We start from the raw sequence: 20125 nt of genomic DNA on the forward strand, positions 1-20125 counted from the left end.
TCATTTATAACCAAAATATAAAACAACAAACTCAAATGAGACGAGAACTGACGGACTAATGAATTCGACAAAGCACTTTAAAATTACGCCATGAATTAATATCTCCAATAAAACAACAATTAATAGCTGTAATTCAGTAGTTTTGAACTTTACTATAAAACTATGTAAAAAGTACGAAAAGCCGTATTGTTTCTTATTGAAGATTATGATAAAGCTATCATAAAATTTCCATATAACTCGGATCAACTCTATCGAGAAACTGTAAATAAAACTTTTCAAAAAACAAAATTAACTAACCTGCAAATATTGCTTTAGCATTTAAGCGTCCACACAGTAAGGCGGTTGTTCAGTTCATGAAATACTAAATCTCTTTTTATAAATAAGTCATATATCCCGCGCTCGTGCAATAATATTTTATTTTATTTAAATCATTCAGGTGTGCAGTGACGTGTATTAGATATGTCGTAAGTCTCAGTCATACGTCATAATGAGTATGATGAAACAGAAAATAGAATAAATGAATAAACGAAATAAATGAACTGATGTATAACCAATCAAACATTTCATAGTTCACATAAATACAACGGTGACATTTTCAAAAAAGTTTCGTACGAAAGTTTACTACACTTCAAATAATTTCCATACATTCGTTTTAATAGGTTCCATACATTTATATTTTAGCCTAGTTCGAAACAGGTGGTTTGGACACATATCAGACTGAAAGGGTTTAAACAGTTTTCATTTACGAGGTTCGAGTTAAGTTGATAGGTGTTGAAATACATTTTATATTGTATTTGTTTTATAATATGTAGTATAGCTTTAATTGTCTGACCATATATAAAATGTCCCTGGTTGTTATATTAATATGCAGTGGCGGATCCAGGGGAGGCAACTGCCCATTTTGTAGGAGTGATCAATATATTTGAATTGGGACATGGTTGGACTACTTTTATTGTGTGTAGAGACCCACCCCCCTAAATTGTGTTGAGTGACCTCCCTTTTCAAAATGGCTGGATCCGCCCCTAGTGTGATTTGCTGTAATTTTCTTTAAAAGGGGGACCTAACCAATGATAAGCATGAGCGGATTCAGTCATTTTTTAAAGGGGACCATAACCCAGGATAAAGGGTTCGACCTAACCCAGGATAATTAAGCAAGAGATTATCCAGACACTTTTAAAAGCTTGACCTTACCCGGGATAAAGGGTCAGTTTCAATTAATATCCCTTTTCAAAGGCATTTATTGTCAATAAAAAGAGGGAGGGTTCAACTTCCGGAATCCAAGCCCTTCCCCTGTATCCATCACTGACCAGAAACTAAATGTGTACAAACCTGACGTAAAATTTTGTACTATAGAAGAATAAGTAATATCACATTACCTCCAAAAATCAATCACTGTTACATAACATTACAATAATTCAAAAACTATTATATTGCGATGTCAATGGAAGAAGTTCCCGCGCAAATTTTCATGTGTTACCTTAACAGTAAACACATAACAGAATTTTAGGTGTATGTTTTCATTCTCATTCCGATTAATTTACATAGTTCAATAAAATATATATGTTAACTGTATTTATATTTGTTTTGAGTCTCCTTACTTCATCAGAAAAACGATTTGTTTCACGCAGACACGCAAAATATTATACATTTACTGTTCACTTAATCTAAACACCCCTACAAAAAAATACAAACGACCAAACAGATTTCCTAATATTGATAAAGGAGAAATACATAGAATAAGAATTGTACACACTGAAATGAGATCAGAGATAAATCCCTTTATAAAGTGTAAACCAAAACAAAAGATTTATTAAATATGCTTGCATAATAACTACTTATACAAACCATTAACAATCTTAACAAACCATTTTTGGGGTAATATCTAGTTAACACTTCTAGTGTTGTTGTTTTTCTCCATTGAAGTTGAAACACACAACGATTATGTGTATCCTGTCAACCCCTGAAAATTATCTTCTTGACAACTACCGCGATTCGTAGACTGACAAAATTATATATTATTATAGTGTATGTTAAATAGAATTTAGTTCTACAAATACGAATGCTACACAGTGGTAAGCACTTATTAAAAATAATTAGTTTTTTTAAACATTTATTTCAGTTATAAAGATTTCATGTTTAATTAAATAATCTGTTTTGTTGTATTAAAACAATTTCTGTTTTTCTCTTATTTTTCTTTTCTTGAGTGTGCCAAGGTAGGGATGGGGTTTTGAATATTTCATTGCATATGTTTGGTTATAATAAAAAATAAAAAATAAAAACTTTCTGAGAAAAGAAACAATGTTTCTTTTTGGCAATCTTTTTATGTTATTTTAGTCCGATATTGACATATTCAAAGAACAGGAAAATTCATATATTAAAATATTGAAATTAAAACAAAATACATATCTTCTTATTTATTTTCTTTCTTGATAAAAAAAAACCGCATTAGACTCATGGTAATTTTAAGTTAACACACAAAATAAGTATACTTTTAATACATGTAACAGTATCTAAATTTAACAAACCATTTTTGGGGTAGTATCTAGTTAACACTTCTAGTGTTGTTGTTTTTCTCCATTTCCCCCAAAATAACAAGACTGTGGATGTTTTCTTCTTAAAATCAGCTTTCTTGTATATGGTCTTAGTAGTTATGTTAAATCGACAAAGCATGACAGACAATTTTATGCATTATTAAATGTATACACACGTTGTCAATATATATTCATTAAAAAGCACTTACTGAAGAACTTTGTCTCAAAGATTTAATGACATCTAAATCTGAAAATGTACAATTACGAAAAACATCTTTCAAAAAACGATTTTTACTTTCTTACCTAACATTAAAATTACTATCTCTTACTCATGTACTATTATAATTATATTAAAATCAATGTTATTTTTCTATCAATTTCAACTATTCATTATGTTCTTATACTTTAAGGTATAGTTTTGCTTTCAATTAATATTTACCATTCTAATAATACTTGAAATATAACAATACAGGATAACGTTAACTACAAACAGCAAATTATTTAAAAAAAATGTAACTTTTTTTTATCAAATTCCATTAAAACTGGCAAATACATTATCCCATGACATATGCCCATTCGTATGAATTATATCATGTTACGGAAACATTATTATTGATTCATTTTTGTAATTGTTTTTTTAAACCATTCAAAGGCATACTAATCTTTTTGTTTAAAAAGTATTTGTTTTAAAACAGATATTTTAGTATACAGGCCATAATGTTTAAATGGTGTTTGTATATGCCAGAAAAACATCAATAATATATTTGAAAGCATTATAATAGATTTTGTCGTGTAAATACAATGTATTTAAAATTCATTGTTAAGCCCATAAAAAACAGTTAAAGTATACCAAAGTGTATGTAAACAACGCATTTTGATGTATATAGAAATAAAAAAATCTTATTAAACTAATCAGCAAGTTTATTAGATAAAAAAACCCAACAAAAGTGCAAAGTTTAATTAAAATTTGTAACGTCAAGTTCAATGATTTGTTAACATACTGCGCTTCTCATGCAATAATGACATCAACAGACTTCCGAAAAAGGGATGTTATGGTCTCCAAGCATTGACTATTGTAAAGACATTGTGATATGTTCTGCATATAAAATAAACTAAATTTTAACAACAACTATTTTTTATTTCTTTTTTTAGGGGAGGCCTTTATAATGTCAATTTTAACTAAATATTGAATTTTTACTGATCCAATTATAAACCCTAAAGAAATCATCAAAAGTTCAAAAACATGCATATTCACACCTATTACAAGGTTCTCTATCCAGTTGTATTAAATCTATATAATATCTTTTTATTTTGTATTTTTTTTTGGTATTTTAGATTTGAATCAGTGCCTCTACAACTATGATGGAACGGATTAAATGTAGCATCGTCAGAATCAAGTAACACGTGTTTAGACAATTTATATTTCTAAATTTGGTCGATATTATAAAATTGAAAATTAAAATACAACGTGCTACATGAAAACACATCTTTTATTCTAATCATCGGTCACTAACGTCATGTGTCTTAATTAAGAAACAATCACTTCTTCAAACAGAAATAATTCTCAAATATACAAACTAGTTTAACTACTGTGAAGTCGGCAATTGATAGTGTAGTTTTTGATAATATTATTGGGTTATAGAATGTTAGCTTTCTTCGGTCACTCCGATACTTCTGTGACAGTTTATTATTGTTTCACTTTGTTCGCACATTGTGTCAGTATGGTATTTAACTGTACCGTGACCTTATAGGTAAGTGATTTTCCTATACTGAATTTTATTTATTAACTTTTTTTACCATTTTTATTTTACTTATTGAAATTAAAAACGGGAAGATGAATTTTGAAACAACAATAATTTTATTGTGTCCATCGGCATATCTTCATGGGAATTTAATATTATTTGTTTTCCCTTTTTATTTTGAAATGTATTGTTTTTGAACAGTGTAAGCATGAATCTGTTTGTTTTAAAAAATAAACTACACAACTCGATGGTTAAAAAAACCGACAAATAGACAAACATTTGTACATGTTATATACAAAGTAAAACATAGAAAATTGATGACTGACCAACACGACCCCTCCAAACAAGTGGGGTGATCTCAGATTCTTCAAAAGAATAAGCAGATCCGTCGTGTAGCTCGTGTTTTTAAAAAGACTGTATGTTGACTGTTGGTGATGAACCAAATATTTGTAGCAAAATCTTTTCTTAATGGGAATAGGTAGTCGATTCCAATCTTACAATGACAACTTGAACCTTATTAATGCCAACATTTTCAGGTAACGGATTGAATTTCAACTCTTTTACCTACAACGCCTTTTTTCCTATTTTTAACATTTAGTATCTATAATCTAGTCGTAAATGACAAGATAAGTGACAAAACAGTGTTGAAATAATGCTTATTCATCATTCATTCCTATTTGTTTCAATTTTAACAAAAAAGAAATGCAAACGAAGAACAATCAAACTATATAAGGCGTGAAGCTTTACTATGAAACTCTTTTTATTTTTGACAATAACTAGTTATTCTTGATTCTTTATAAGGTTTTTCCACTTTTCTTTGGAAAAACCTATTGGTTTTCTTCTCAGAATTAAGTCATTCCATTTTACCCTAATAACCTGTAATTAAAAATCCAGTATTTTTTAAAGTTCATTTAGAGATTTTCTCTGATTACAATTCATATTAAAGCAAGAACGATTTTATAGAGATGTTATAAATAATTGTTACGGATAATCTTCCTACTCCGCAGATTGGTTGTTATTAAATTTGAGACCCATGTCAGTGCTGTAAAATGATTGTAAAAATCAAATATCCTTAAACTTCTTTTTACCTATTCGCCGATTAGTGTGTTTCTTTTTACTTTGTCATTTATACCTTCATCAATGTATTTGAAACCACAGTTTTAAAATTTCTTTAACTCTGTAGAACCTTAAGGATCAAAATCTTGTTATTGTGGTTTAGAGGTATGATAATTTAGTTATTTTCTCAACCCTTGTTATATAAAAAAGAAGATGTGGTAGGATTTCCAATGAGACAGCTGTTCACAAGAGACCAAAATGACACAGAAATTAACAACTATAGGCCACCGTAGTGACTTTAACAATAAGCAAAGCCCATACCGCATAGTCAGCTATAAAAGGCCCCGAAATGACAATGTAAAACAGTTTAAACTAGAAAACTAACGGCCTTATTAATATAGAAATTGACCGAAAGACAAATATGTAACACATAAACAAACAACAACCACTGAATTACAGGCTCCTGACTTAGTACAGGCACATACTTACACAACGTGGCGGGTTTAAACATGTTAGCGGGATCCTAACCTACACCGTAACTTGGGACAGTGGTATACCAGTACAACATAAGAACGAACTATAAAGATCAGTAGGAAAAGGCTAACCCTAACTCATTAGATGGACAAACATAAAAGTGGACGTGGCCGGGTACTTGTACATCCCAACAAAAACATAAAAGACACTGGGAACAGATCTGAGAGTACTCGCAGTTATCTGACAGCTAGTTCAAAGCCACTAACAACTAATTGAAAAAATCATGTATCTAAGACTAAATTATCAATCCGTACACATCCAACATCCAATGAATTTAGTCTTGCTTTATTCCATGATTTAATGGAGGACTTCATTTTATCTATTTGAGTTGCTCAATTTAGGTTTTCACTTTCGTGTCTTTCATGTACAAAATAAATGCCATTAGCTTTGACGGGTTTGTCCGTCCAGCGTTTGCCATACACTTTAACTGGAGTTATTCTAAACACCATAATTCTATTTCCTTGTATTTTAACACGATTTAACATCAGACCGGAGAATGAACCAAATGCTTCAACTCTAATCATAGCTTTTGATATGTCTGCTTTTTTTTTTACTAAAACAAAATGGTACATTATCAGTTAATGATGTATGTGTTTTGAATTCTATAGTAATCTAAGTACCTTTAACGTGAAAGGTTTGCCTTAATCGCTGAGCCAATATTTAAATGGCTAGATAAAAAGAAAAACAGATAATGGACAACCTTGACGGATAACACCATGGTTTTCAAACATTTCCAATACCCATCTAGTATTTACAACCAACATCTGTTTTCCCTTATATAGTGTGTTCACCCTTGAAGTTCTATTAAAACGGAAATGCTTAGAACTTTTCTTTCATAACAAAGAATCAAATCTTTTGTAAAATCATTATATATGATACTCCCAAAAATTTTGTGTTTCTGTTTATTCAATCATATTTCGATCAGCCTCAAATAACAGTTTATTTCATTTGCAATTTGATCTTCATTCAATAGTTTAAGAAGATGTTTATTTAGTCTTTGTGCCAAAACATAAGATAGCTATTTCACATCTACGTTTGATGGTGATATTTAACGATACTTGTCTAATAGTAACAAGTCATATATATATATTTTTGAATAATAAAGGTAGAACACCAGTATATTTTAGAAGATTTTCAGAAATTTTATTAGCATCAGGTCTTATATAAAATTTCAAAGTCATCTATACCAGTTGATTTATTTGGCTGCATTGTGTTCATAGCATTATAACATTCATCTATGATACCAATTTTGTTTATAATAATCTTTTATCAATCCAAAAATTTGTTTCTGATCGAATTGTTGTTAAAAAAATTATTTTGTCAAAAAAAAAACAATCTAAAAGTTACTTTCCGTTTCAGGACTTACGTGTACTTTGGCATTTTCAGGAAGATATGTTTCTTGAGAAAGGGAAATGGAAAATTTATAAGTTTTAACCCGTTCTATAACTTCATCTTTTTTCTATGTTTTGAATGTAATCAACCTAAGGTAAAACCAAATTGGTAGGTGTCATGATACCAGTAGTTTTAGGAAATAAAAAAATCAGCATGTAGAATATTATATACATTTACTAGTCAACTTAAGAAAGGATATACAAGTTTGAACTAAAAATTATCATAACATAAAATAAAAGGGAAACACTGTTCTATTGTTCAATGGAAAACATTCATTTAAAAAGAAAAAGCAAATGGTTATTTTTTTTACCAAAATGGAAAAGTAAAAAGTACAGAGTTAACGAACACAGGGTCAAATTTATTTTGCGAAAAAGGATGACAAAAGTCGGCACTAAACTTCGAAAATTTTTGTTGAATTTTTGGATAAAAAAACGATTTTTGAAATAACAAAAATTAAGAAGTTTGCCTTGTTGCTCTAAATCAATATTTTTTATGAGATAATAACAGTCTGTAAAGATTCGACCAATACGGCAATTATTTACCTCGGTACAGTGTATCCGATTTCATTACATATGGGAAATTCATTGCCTTGTATCTTTTCTTTTGTTGACTAGTATATATTGTAGCTAGAAAACAACATTTATAGATGTTTATGTTTTTCTATATTTTTTCATGGCGCCCACCTTAACGTTAGTTTGATATCTGTGTACGACCAACTTGTTATAGTTTAGTAAGTATAAAGATTTGGGACAAATTATAAAAAAATAAAAGGCTTAAATAAGATACAGATACGATATCGATTCCATTTCGATATGTATGCAAAATTCTTTCATAGTGATCTCTATAAAAGAGGGACGATAGATACCAAAGGGACAGTCAAACTTATAAATTGAAAATAAACTGACAACGCCATGGCTAAAAACGAAAACGACAAACAGATGAACACCAAAAAAGTAGGGGTGATCTCAGGTGCTCCGGCAGGATAAGCAGATCCTGCTACACATGCTGCACCCGTCGTGTTGCTGATGTGATAACAAGTCCGATGAATTGTCTAATTCGGTAGGTCACATTTAAGAATGGAAGGGGATTAAAGTTACGACGTAAGGAAAATATCTGGTATCATTTGTGAAACGGTTAATCCATAACGGTCAACCAACTCGTGATGGCGTCCGCAAAATTTTCGAAGGAATGATTTCAACTTCACCATTTGGAACTTTTGGTTTATTAGCTTCCTTGTGAGCAGCACCCTTTATCAAGAAAATCATGATAGAAAATGCAAGCACGGGAATATCTTATCAATTGGGAGATATATTCCCCGTATACAGGTGCTGCTTGAATGTTGCTGCTAAGAAATGGAAAGCTGAAATCATCTCTTTTGTCGTAAAGTTTTGTTTTCGCAATTTAACAAAGTTAATCAAGGATATGTTGAATTGTTTTTATAGACTTTGACGGTTTCCTCGGCTCATTTGTTTTTTTCAGTATTTTTGTATATAATTAGATTATTTTAGGACTGTATCTATTTGTAGTTTAAAGATGACTGTAGGACAATATTACAGACTAATCCTGTATATAATGGGATGCAATGCCTGTGGGGAGCAAGGTTATTATGATTTATTATTTTCCAAACAGATTCATGATACATAAAAAACGAAACTGCAAAAAATATTGGGTCAATCAACAAACAAACCTTCCACCATATCGGACACATTTAAAAAAAATACACATGAAGACAACAGTATTAGTACATTACAGTATTTAACCAATGTTCAAATATAGTAAATCGATAAAGAAGATCCAAATCATCATAGAAAAATGGATGTTACCCTATAAAAGCTAGACAGGTTGCGGCCACACACTATGTGTTCCTGTCCCCGTCATTAATATATAAATTCAATAATCAGTCAACATTTTCATAATCGGGGAAAAAATCCTTTACCAATAAAGCTTCAATAATGACATCTTTGAAGACAAGGCTAGAGAAGTATTATATGTACATGTACCTAACCTAGCGAATACAAATGTCCTAACATAACTTTAACTTTAAAAAGAAATGAAATATTTAATGTAAATAACTATGCTATCTTTGATCTTTAAGTTTAGTGTTCTGTTTGTATCTTTTTAAAATGAAATCTGAATTGTTAAAAAAAAAAAAACTTTACTAATAACATTTAAATGAATAAATATTATTTAAAAAGTTTTTGGAAGTTTCGTTTTTTCGATTTTTGAAAAACCACCATGATCGTGTTTCCCCTGTTAGTGTTTGTTTATTGATGTTTTAGATAAAGAAAAACTTGACATGACTTAATCTATATCCTGTTCAGTATTGCATACAAAGTTTCACATAAGATTTCATTGCACATACGAAAATAACCCCTACTAGAAGTTAACCAATCTAATTTTCGACCATTTTTTTCTTTTTAAAAGCTTTGTTAACTATATTTAACCTCAAGTTTTCCAAATATTTTATAGAAACAATAAAACAAATAAATTCAAGAGAATATTTTCTTCGACCTTTTTTTGTATTACATCTTTTGATTAGAGTGCCACACTTAAATCTGGTGTGACCGTCTGGTGTAAATAGTTGTAAGCATAATATATTTGGAGACAACAATAGGATTTTATTCTTCCACCACGTACATGTATCATATTTTCTAAAAAAACAACGATGTGTACACCTTGGGAAAAATTTACCATAATTGTATTTAGTGATAAAATTGAGAAAGGAAATGGTGAATATGTCAAAGCGACAACCACCCGACCATAGAGCAAACAACAGCCGAAGGCAACCAATGGGTCTTCAATGTAGCGAGAATTCCCGCACCCGTAGGTGTCCTTCAGCTGGCCCCTAAAATATGCATAATAGTACAGTGATAATGGACGTCATACTAAACTCCGAATTATACACAAGAAACTAAAATTTAAAATCATACAAGACTAACAAAGGCCAGAGGCTCCTGACTTGGGACAGGCGCAAAATTGCGGCGGGGTTAAACATGTTTATGAGATCTCAACCCTCCCCCTATACCTCTAGCCAATGTAGAAAAGTAAAAGAATAACAATACGCACATTAAAATTCAGTTCAAGAGAAGTCCGAGTCTGATGTCAAAAGATGTAACAAAAGAAAATAAGTAAAATGACAATAATACATAAATAACAACAGACTACTAGCAGTTAACTGACATGCCAGCTCCAGACCTCAATTAAACTGATTGAAAGATTATGTCTTCATCATATGAATATCAGGTACAATCCCTCCCGTTAGGGGTTTAGTATCATACTATCATAAAATATATGAGAAGAACATAACCCGTGTCATGCCAACAACTGTTTTTTTTAGAAATAAATGTGTTTAGTTCCGATGCAAAGAACCCATACGAATGTTGGGGACTCAACTCTCTTTAACTTGATTTGGCCCTTTTAATTTTTTTTTACACTGGTGAGTCCTTTGAAAACAAAACGCATGTCTTGCGTACTAAGCTCCAATCCTGGTTTCTATGATCAGTTTAATCTATAATCAAGTTGATGTCTACTTTAAAAAGTAAAACTCACTAAAAATAGATATACGAGTACTTGTACTAATTCTCTTATCCGATCTATCATCTATATATGTTGGCGACACAACATATGTTTCTGGTCATATGTACGTTTCAAAGTAAGAAATCGTCTGGTGAGAGAACTTCTTCTAACATGTTCATTTTATTAGGGCAAAGACAAATCAAAACTGAGTATTCTAGAAATTATTATTATCATAACTATTATCATCTATATTTTGTTTATTTTCATGTTTTAGTTTCATTAAATATGGAAACAGATAATATTGTGATTGGACAAGATATCGTACTGACCTGCACAGTCCATGGAATACAAACAATAGACAGAACAACAACCAGACAGTGGTCTAAGGGAGACAATGACGAACTTATATGTTACAATGGTCGTATAAATAATCCAAGAAAGTATGTCGAGAAGATACGTTTTGGAAATGAATTTTGTCTTACAATATTCAATATTACAGAAGCGGACCTCAACACAGCTTATCAATGTCGCTATGGATTCGATGCAGCAAGTAAATTGATTGAGGCAGATAAACCCACATCAATTTGTAAGTATGCGGTTTCATATGATTATAAATAACAAAATTCGGATTGTGCGTGTCAAAAGTCTATAGCCTGTGGTTCAGTGGTTATCGTTCGGTGCCTATAAATATTTGTTTATATTAACGTGCCTTATCCCCTCACCTAATTATAACTGACAAAAGGCAGCAATCGGTTTGGGAGGCGTTACCTTCTAAAGTTGACTAATCTCAAATCAAGTAGTAATTTTAAGTGCAATGAAATGATCGACTACTAAATCTCTTTACTATAATTGTATGATGATGTTGCATTTTTAGAAGCATACAATTCTCATAAATGTATAATATAGGTGGAAATGTATTCCTATGTGTAGTGACAACTGCAAATTATATCGTATCAATTGGCAAATCATTGGATCACGTGGATTTCTTACAATTAGAATTAGCATAACGTCCCTTGATAATAAATCAAATATCGTTTATCTGATTCTTTATCTCTTATTTAACATGTCTAACCGGGCTGGAACATATACAGATATATAAATATATATCCAGCATGTTTTAATTATTTTTGTTTTGTTGTTTTACCCTTTAGAGTAAATTTTGATTAAACCCGCTATATTGCGAAATAGTGGATCTGAGTTTTACCGATGCGTTGGAAAATGTTACAATAACCCAGAGCAAAATGAAAGATTTGTAATAAATATCAGACATTAGGACGGAACTTAGTCCCTGAAATTAATGTGTTTGTACTCTTAATGTTATGCTCATGTGATTTTTTGTTTTTTTGTCAACTATTTGAAAAAAACAACATTTTCTGAAATAATATTTTTCACTTTTGGGTTGTTTGTCCGAGGGACTGTGGTAAGACATTTTTTTAATATTATTCGGCATATGCTCTGTATTACAGTATAAAGTGTATATACTTAACAAATGTGCGTTCGAAACTATTGTCTTGATTTATCCTAACCATGAAATTGAACAATGTGAAAATACAATGACAGAAACACGTTTTACTTTAAAGACGATGTGATTGTAAAGATCTACCAGTTTGTTAGATTGATTAATTTTAAAGGGGTTCGCGTTGTGTCTTTCTTTTAATATTGTTATGCATGAATAGAAACTTCAGACATAATGATATTTATTCTATTAAAGATATTTAATTTTGACAAAGTTTCACCTAGGTTGGCTTTCGAATATATACTCTGCTATTAAAAGGATTGAAATTAGTAAACAGCTATTATTTTGATTTTACTTCAGTATTATTGAGATTGGTAACCGATCTCATTACATTCGGAGGAGATATCATATTGACATGCACCGTGAATGGCATTAGAGCACTAGACAGTGACGTGACTAGGCAATGGTCAATGGGAAATCATGACCAACTTTTAAGTTACAATGGACGAATAAATAATCACAGAAAGTATAAAGAAACTATTTTTCACGGGAATGCATTCAGTCTTAAAATATTAAATGTAACAGTCCAAGATGTAAATGTAACTTATCGATGTCGATATGGTTTCGATACAGCCACATACTTCATCGAAATAAGCGAAAATGCAAGTCTACAAAAAGGAGGCCAATTTTATCATTCTTCAAATATACCAAGTCGTAATGCAGAAACACAAACAGACAAAGGGAATTTAACACGTAATGATACAATATCCTTTACGGGTAAGCTAAATATCATAATTTATTCATTTTTTCCCTTTATAATAGGCGGATGCAAGAGGCCCTTTTGTGCCCGCCCTCTTTTTTTGTGGTAAAAAATCTGGTTGATTATATATGGAATCACTGAAGCATGACTTGAGCTGCCCCAAAAAACCTCTTTGGTCAATTAGAGGGTCCGCTCTTTTATCAAAGGTTCATTTATGGGCATTAAATTTTCTAGTCTGTGCGTCCGTTCGTCCGCGTCTGTCCCGCTTCAAGTTAAAGTTTTTGGTCGAGATATTTTTGACAAAGTCCAATCTTCTTGAAACTTACTATACATTGTTCCCTATGCTATGATCTTTCTTATTTAAAGCCAAATTAGAGTTATTACCCCATGTTCACGGTCCACTGAAAATGATAGTGCGAATGGGGAATCCGTGTACTGGGGACACATTCTTGTTTTACTAATTGTCATAACCATGTTTTTTTGCGAGCAAAATTCAGTTAAAAGTTTAATGTTTTTTGGGATTAATTATTAGATAACAACTTAATAAATGTAACAGAAGTGTGTATGGTTATTTCTTAAATAATAAAGACAGACAGGAATAAAATGTTTTTGAATGTTTAAAAACGTCTAATAAATTTCTTTTGAAATATGTTGAAATTGACTTAATGAATCAATTTTGAATTTCAATGCTTTTCTTATAAGCAAACCAAACAAATAAACGAACAAAACAAAACAAACAAAAGCAGCACGACAATTGACACATGTGGAACAATATCTGCTTACCTTTCCGGAGCACATAAGATCAGCCCCAGTTTTTGGTGGGGTTCGTGTTGATTATTTTTTAGTTTTCTATGTTGTGTCGTCTGTACTATTTTTTGTCAGTCTGTCTTATAATTTCAGCCATGGCGTTGTCAGTTTATTTTCAACCTATGAGCTTGACTGGTTCCTCTGGTATCTTTTGTCCCTCTTTTTGAAAGCCTTCTGATGAACATCTGTCGTATACCTTCTTGTCCTTTGATCTTTTGATTGTTTTCTTCTCTGGTGATCAAGCTGAAAATGACAGAACGATATAAATTTCGAAATAAAAGAATAATCCGTTAGACTGGAAATTGATATCATCATATTCCTTTATGAACATCATAACAGAAAACTCAAACACAAAGTAGATGTTGAAATACGAGCCTTCCTCCTTCGATAATATGACAATAAGCTTTACCGTCTGTAGTTATTTTATTCTTTATTTTCGTACGGAAGCTACTATATAATGGGTACTTTTTAAAAACATTGAAACTGTCTTAAAGTTTGTAAATATTTTACAAACGCCTTTAAGATTGAGTTTTCCGTAAGTTAGTTATGTGTCCCAGATGACTTCCATTTCCCCTCATACTTACAATTTAATCTTACATAAGTGAGAGGTTTATCTAGCTAAAATACCAGATTGAATTAACTCTTTTCTAAAATGACTGTATCAAGTCAGGAATAAGACAATTGTTGTCCATTTTTTTGGTGTGTTTGAGATTCAGATTTAGTGATTTTACGTTTAACTGGTTTTTTGTCCCACCGGTATAAGCTACCTTTTCATCTTTTTCTCACAGGGGTTCTCATTGCTCATTGCGCAAATTAAACTTTTCCTTTTTTTCTTCTTACTTTCCTCGGTTCCTTTTTTGAATTGGGGGGGGGGGGGGGGGGGTGTGTATATAATCTTCCTATTTATTACATCATAACTCACTTTGCAAGAATGACAGGTTTAAACGAAATGTAAACAATTAATTTTAGTTTGTATATGACTTGTCCTTACGACTGTTTTGCTAGAAGCAACACTGATGATTCATATGTAGGTGAAACGCTCTTTTTACATTTCAAAATTACAATTCGTAAATATATGATGCGCATCTGCCTATCGCATTAAAATTGATTTTATGCATTAATGATAGCTTAAATCTTATAGGTTATGATCCATTTAAACTGAGGTTAAATTCCCCTATTTTATCTCAACGGTGGCCGTTGACCATTTGTTAATTTTGATGTGGTAATTATATTGTATGTATTTTCTTCTTTACAGAAAAACTGGGAACAAAGACCAATGTGCCCTTGCTAGCTACACTGATTCCGTCAGCTATAATTGTTGTAGCAGTTGCTGTAATTTATATTGTTATTGCGAAACGAAAACATCAACGAAAAGGTAATTTAAACAATAGATATAGGAAGATGTGGTGTGAGTGCCATCCAAATAACAATTTATAAAAGTAAACATGAATAACTGTATTTGGGTGAACCAGTATGTACTAAAGGCTCTATGTGTTTGATCTTTATAATATTTCCTTTAATATGTCTTAATCTTTTTACGGCAGTGATATGTGTGTGTGTTTTTGTGTATAAAGTATAATCAGTAGGTTTTCCATATGTAAAATTTTTACATTAGTTTTGGGTATACAAACATTAGAAATTTTCTTCTACCATATGATCACCGTGGTTTCATTATTATTCGTTGGATGCCAATTTTCGTGGATTTCTTGGGTACAGATGCACCACGAAATTAAATGTACAACGAATAGCAAATTTTCTCGAGGCTTGTGTGCAGACGTCGTCAAAACCACGAAATCAAATATTCACGAAAATGCATTTTTTTTAATCGACGAAAATTGATACCCATGAAAAGAAATAAATCCAAAGTATGTAAACACAGTCGAAAGTCATATTAGTATTAATTTTAAAGTCTCGACAAGTTATCTAAAATTACATTTTAAAATATATACCATAAAATCGAGAAAGGAAATATAGACCATAGAGAAGACAACAGCCGAAGGCCACCAAGGAGTCTTCAATGTAGCGAGAAACTTCTGCACCCGGAGGCGTCCTTCAGCTGGCCCCTTACAAAATATGTATACTAGTTCAGTGATAATGGACGTCATACTAAACTCATAATTATACATAAGAAACTAAAATTAAAAATCACAAGACTAACAAAGGCCAGAGGCACCTGACTTGGGACAGGCGCAAAATTGCGGTGGGGTTAAACATGTTTATGAGATCTCAACCCTCCCCCTATACCTCTAGCCAATGTAGAAAAGTGAACGCATAACCATACGCACAATAAAATTCAGTTCAAGAGAAGCCCAAGTCCAATGTCAGAAGATGTAACAAAAGAAAATAAACAAAATGAAAATAATACATAAATAACAACAGACTACTAGCAGTTAACTGACATGCCAGTCTATTTGTATATAGGTTTGATAAAAAAAAAATGCTGATAATATATATAAAGAAAATACTAGATTTGTTAGATAAGAAGGATGGCATTATAGCAACTTAGCATTTGACAGGCATGCATTCTGAATATTTCCAGTATAGAATAGTAAGGTTCTTCTTTGCTAAGATGCCAAGGTAATTGTGATAAATTTCAAACACATATCTAGAAATTGAGAAATGAAGGTATCCACCGACACAAAGGGTTTCCAGTTTAATTGTAAACAATTTTTATGTTACTTGAATAAATCGGAAAAAAGGAAGTGTATAGTTCCAAACACACTTAAATCCCTTTGGCGCTACAAAATGCCCTTAGTTAGACTAATTTCTATTTTTAGAAACAAAGAACAAGAACAAAATGAATGGCAAAAACATACCAGAAGATGAACGATGTTTGCCATCGACTAAAGGCAAGTCATATTAAAATAAAACAACAATACTAGATCATTGTTCCGCATATATTTTGTGTTATAATGGTACACAAACTGCATTGCTCTCAAAATGAGCAAAGTAGTAGTATAATATAAATTTTGCTATAGAAGTATTGATTACAACAACTAGTTGGCTGTTTAGTTCGATACAAATACGGTTATAATTATTCTATATTAATTGTAATAGACTAGCGAATCAAATGGACGTCCTCTTAAGAATATAATAAAATAACATGAATTATGACATTCAATAGGTCTTCACTGAAACTGGTTTAGTAGTAATATTTCGTCGAAATATTTGAAAATAAATCTAGAATTAAACTATTAAACGGAAATATTGTTTATAGTTATTCTTATTTTTCGATTTTTCTACAGTAGTTAACAAGATCATTTATGGTGCCTATTTTACAGCATTAGATGCAAGTTTGTACATTTAATGTTTTTTTTTGTGATAGCCGTGGACAAAGTCCAAACCTAACACAAAAACTAGAGCTGATGAAATAAAAAGGACGAAAAGTAATTTCTAAACCCGGAAAAGGAATCAGATGTATGCTCATAAGAATTGTACATTCCTTATTTTAAAAGAATGTTTACTGAATCAAACAGTATCCGTTAACAATCATATCCTAAATAATAGCATTTGTGTTTCTTTTCAGATGAATGCTTGTAAACAAAAGTAAATTCTAGGATTGAAGCTACTGTCCAGTCATATTATAACAGTGTTGTTCTTAAGAATGATGGAAGCAAAAAGTGAAATCACAAAAATACTGAACTCAGAGCAAAATCCAATCGGAAAGTCCATAATCACATGGCACAATCAACTGACAAAACACATCAAAAACAAATGGACAAGTACTGTCATGTTCCTGACTTGGAACAGGCATTTTCAAATATAGAAAATGGTGGATTTAACCTGGTTTTAAAGCGCTAAACCTCCCACTTTGTTGACAGTCTCATCAAATTCCGTTATATTTACAATGATGCGTTAACTAAACAGACACAATAAATAAAATAGTCAAAATATGGATACAGCAGTCATCAGCGTGTAACAATTTTAAAAGGAACAATTTAACAGAACACAAAAATACCATTCTACAAACACATTCATTGATTCGCGTGTCTGACATCAGAAAATTTTATACGTCACATATATTTGTCGTTCAATGTATATACAAACGTCGTTGTCAAATTCCAGCAAACTATTTTCAATTGCTTTCATAAAGAACAATCAATTGAGACATTGCAGAAAATGTCTATAAATGTTTTGTAACAGTTTATTATTATCAAATTAAAGTATGTGTTCGTCTTTTCTTTTTTTTTTGCCTCTTGTTGAGCTCTATTTGTACGTTGCTTTTAATTTGTTTTCATTTGCTCTTGCTTGATAAATTTTGTCTCAAATTTTAAAAGTTTTTTGAGCTTTCATTTTTAATACAACTCATTGATAATTTTTATGTAGAATTTCATCGACGTTTTCGTTTCCTTACTTTTAATTTCCAACGTGGAAAATAACAAGTTTTCCTCTCCTTTTGATTTTGTTATGTTATACTTTTCTTTCTTAAATGCTTCGTTTGTGATAATTTAAAATAGTTTAATTAACTATGTACAGTTCATCTTTTCCATCAAATTCTACATTAAGGGTTCCAAAGATTCGCATCTTAACTTTCATCTAGATATAGACACTGAGGTTCATTAGAGTATGACACTTGAAAGATATGATCCCAATCGTCCTTTGTACACTTTCAATATACCGGTAAAAGCTTCCCAGAACTGTATGGACTTCGAAAGAGGCATCAGCAGTTGTGATTTGGGTAGCATAACTTACTTTATCATCTTATATTTACCTTCTTATATACTGAACGTCTTTTGACAAATATTTAAAAAACCTACACACTCAATCCTGTTTTAAAGAAGTTAATTTCAATCTCATTCTGTAATCCTATATTTTAAAAAGTCGACATATAATAGAAATTGTTATCAAGAGTGATAAGGGTCACAAGTTCAAATGACCCTTGCCTGATCTTGGCTATATTGGTCAGAACAGGATTTCTTTTTTGAATGGGTATTTATTTGCGGTTAAGTGTTCAGATAGTTTCAGGTAATTTTCCTTACATAAAAAGTCCTTCAAATATCCAAGTGTTCAAATGATTATGAAAGTTATTTTCCATTCCTTTGATGTATTTGGGTTTTTTTTATTTTGCCATTTGATAAAGGATTTTCCTTTGAGTCCAGTCTTTCTGCTATTCTATTCTGCATACTTATATGACATAAATATTAACCAGGGAATGTACTTGAAAGTAACTTCCATTTTAGTAGTCTCAGCTTCTTATTCTAAGTGTTATGCGTTTTCCAAAGAAGCAAAAAAAATCTAACATGTCTAACTGACAACACCCAAGTAAAAAAAAAAGAAAAAAAAAGATAAACAGCAGTGAACGAAACACAATAAAGAAACCTTAACGCGTGGCAATATGAACCCCACCATTAATCCGAAGTTGATATCAGGTGTGTTTGAAGGGATAAAATACTGGGTTAACTTTTCATCAAAGAAAAAGCAAATATCTTATAAATAAGGTCATTCAAGTGTTTTGTCAAATTAATTGATAAAAAATATCTAATATCTCTTTCTGGGTTGTGTCTGTGTGGTGTATGTTAGCACGTTTTGGCTGCTGACTTTAAGGTGTTGTCACATTGGCCTATTGTGTCTGTTTTGGTTGCTTATCAAGTTTTATCAATATGCCAAATCCACAAACAACTGTCAATTGTGATGTTCAGCTATCTATCGCAAACTAATTACGTTTGATTTTTCTACACTCAACGCATTGTTAATGATGGTCGGTTGAAAACAAAACTTTACGACAAAACCAATGATTTCGGCTTACCAATTGTGTGAACTTGCCATTTTCTATGCAAACAGAGAATATATGTCCGAGTTGATACTGTTATAATATTCCATATCCGTTTTACAGATGTCAGATAGTAGATATGTTCCAAATGTCGTAACTGCAATTCCACCCCTTTCCCTAAATGAGACCTACCGCATTATTAGTTATTACCGGGTTTGTACTCACATGAGCAACTCGACAGGTGCCTTATGAGTAGCAGGATCCGCTTACCTTTCCGGTTTACCTGAGTTGTCTATGATGTGTTTTTTGTTCTGTTTTTTGTATGGTTGTCCCTGTTTTTAGTCATGGGGTTTTCGTTTTTTTTTGTCTTGTGGGTTTGATTGTTCCTTGATACCTTTCATCGTTCTCTTCTTTAAGACCATATTAAACCAACCATTTCATACCTGTACCAAGTCAGGGTTATGCCGGTTGTTTTCACTTACTCATTTGATTGATAATCTATTGCAGTATTCTCATATTTACTGATTTAAGCAAGTCAACATGGCGGCTCCTTAGTTACTAAATGTCAACTGTGGATTTCAAATAATTTAACGAGAAAAAAATGTAAATAAAGATCACAAT

General features: G+C 31.4%; 1 protein-coding gene across 1 annotated transcript; it reads left to right on the top strand.

Moving 5' to 3' along the window:
- The first annotated feature begins 1978 nt into the window (after nucleotides 1–1978).
- LOC143058450 (uncharacterized) lies at nucleotides 1979–17970 on the top strand. Its single transcript, XM_076231939.1, has 7 exons — nucleotides 1979–2072; nucleotides 8782–8855; nucleotides 11046–11357; nucleotides 12588–13004; nucleotides 15050–15169; nucleotides 16572–16643; nucleotides 17321–17970. The coding sequence occupies exons 2-7, from the start codon at nucleotides 8789–8791 to the stop codon at nucleotides 17332–17334; spliced, it is 1002 nt and encodes a 333-aa protein (XP_076088054.1). The 5' UTR covers nucleotides 1979–2072; nucleotides 8782–8788; the 3' UTR covers nucleotides 17335–17970.
- The last annotated feature ends 2155 nt before the right edge of the window (nucleotides 17971–20125 follow it).

The sequence above is a fragment of the Mytilus galloprovincialis genome, chromosome 14 (genome assembly GCF_965363235.1).
Source record: "Mytilus galloprovincialis chromosome 14, xbMytGall1.hap1.1, whole genome shotgun sequence".
In the NCBI taxonomy this organism is placed as follows: domain Eukaryota; kingdom Metazoa; phylum Mollusca; class Bivalvia; order Mytilida; family Mytilidae; genus Mytilus; species Mytilus galloprovincialis.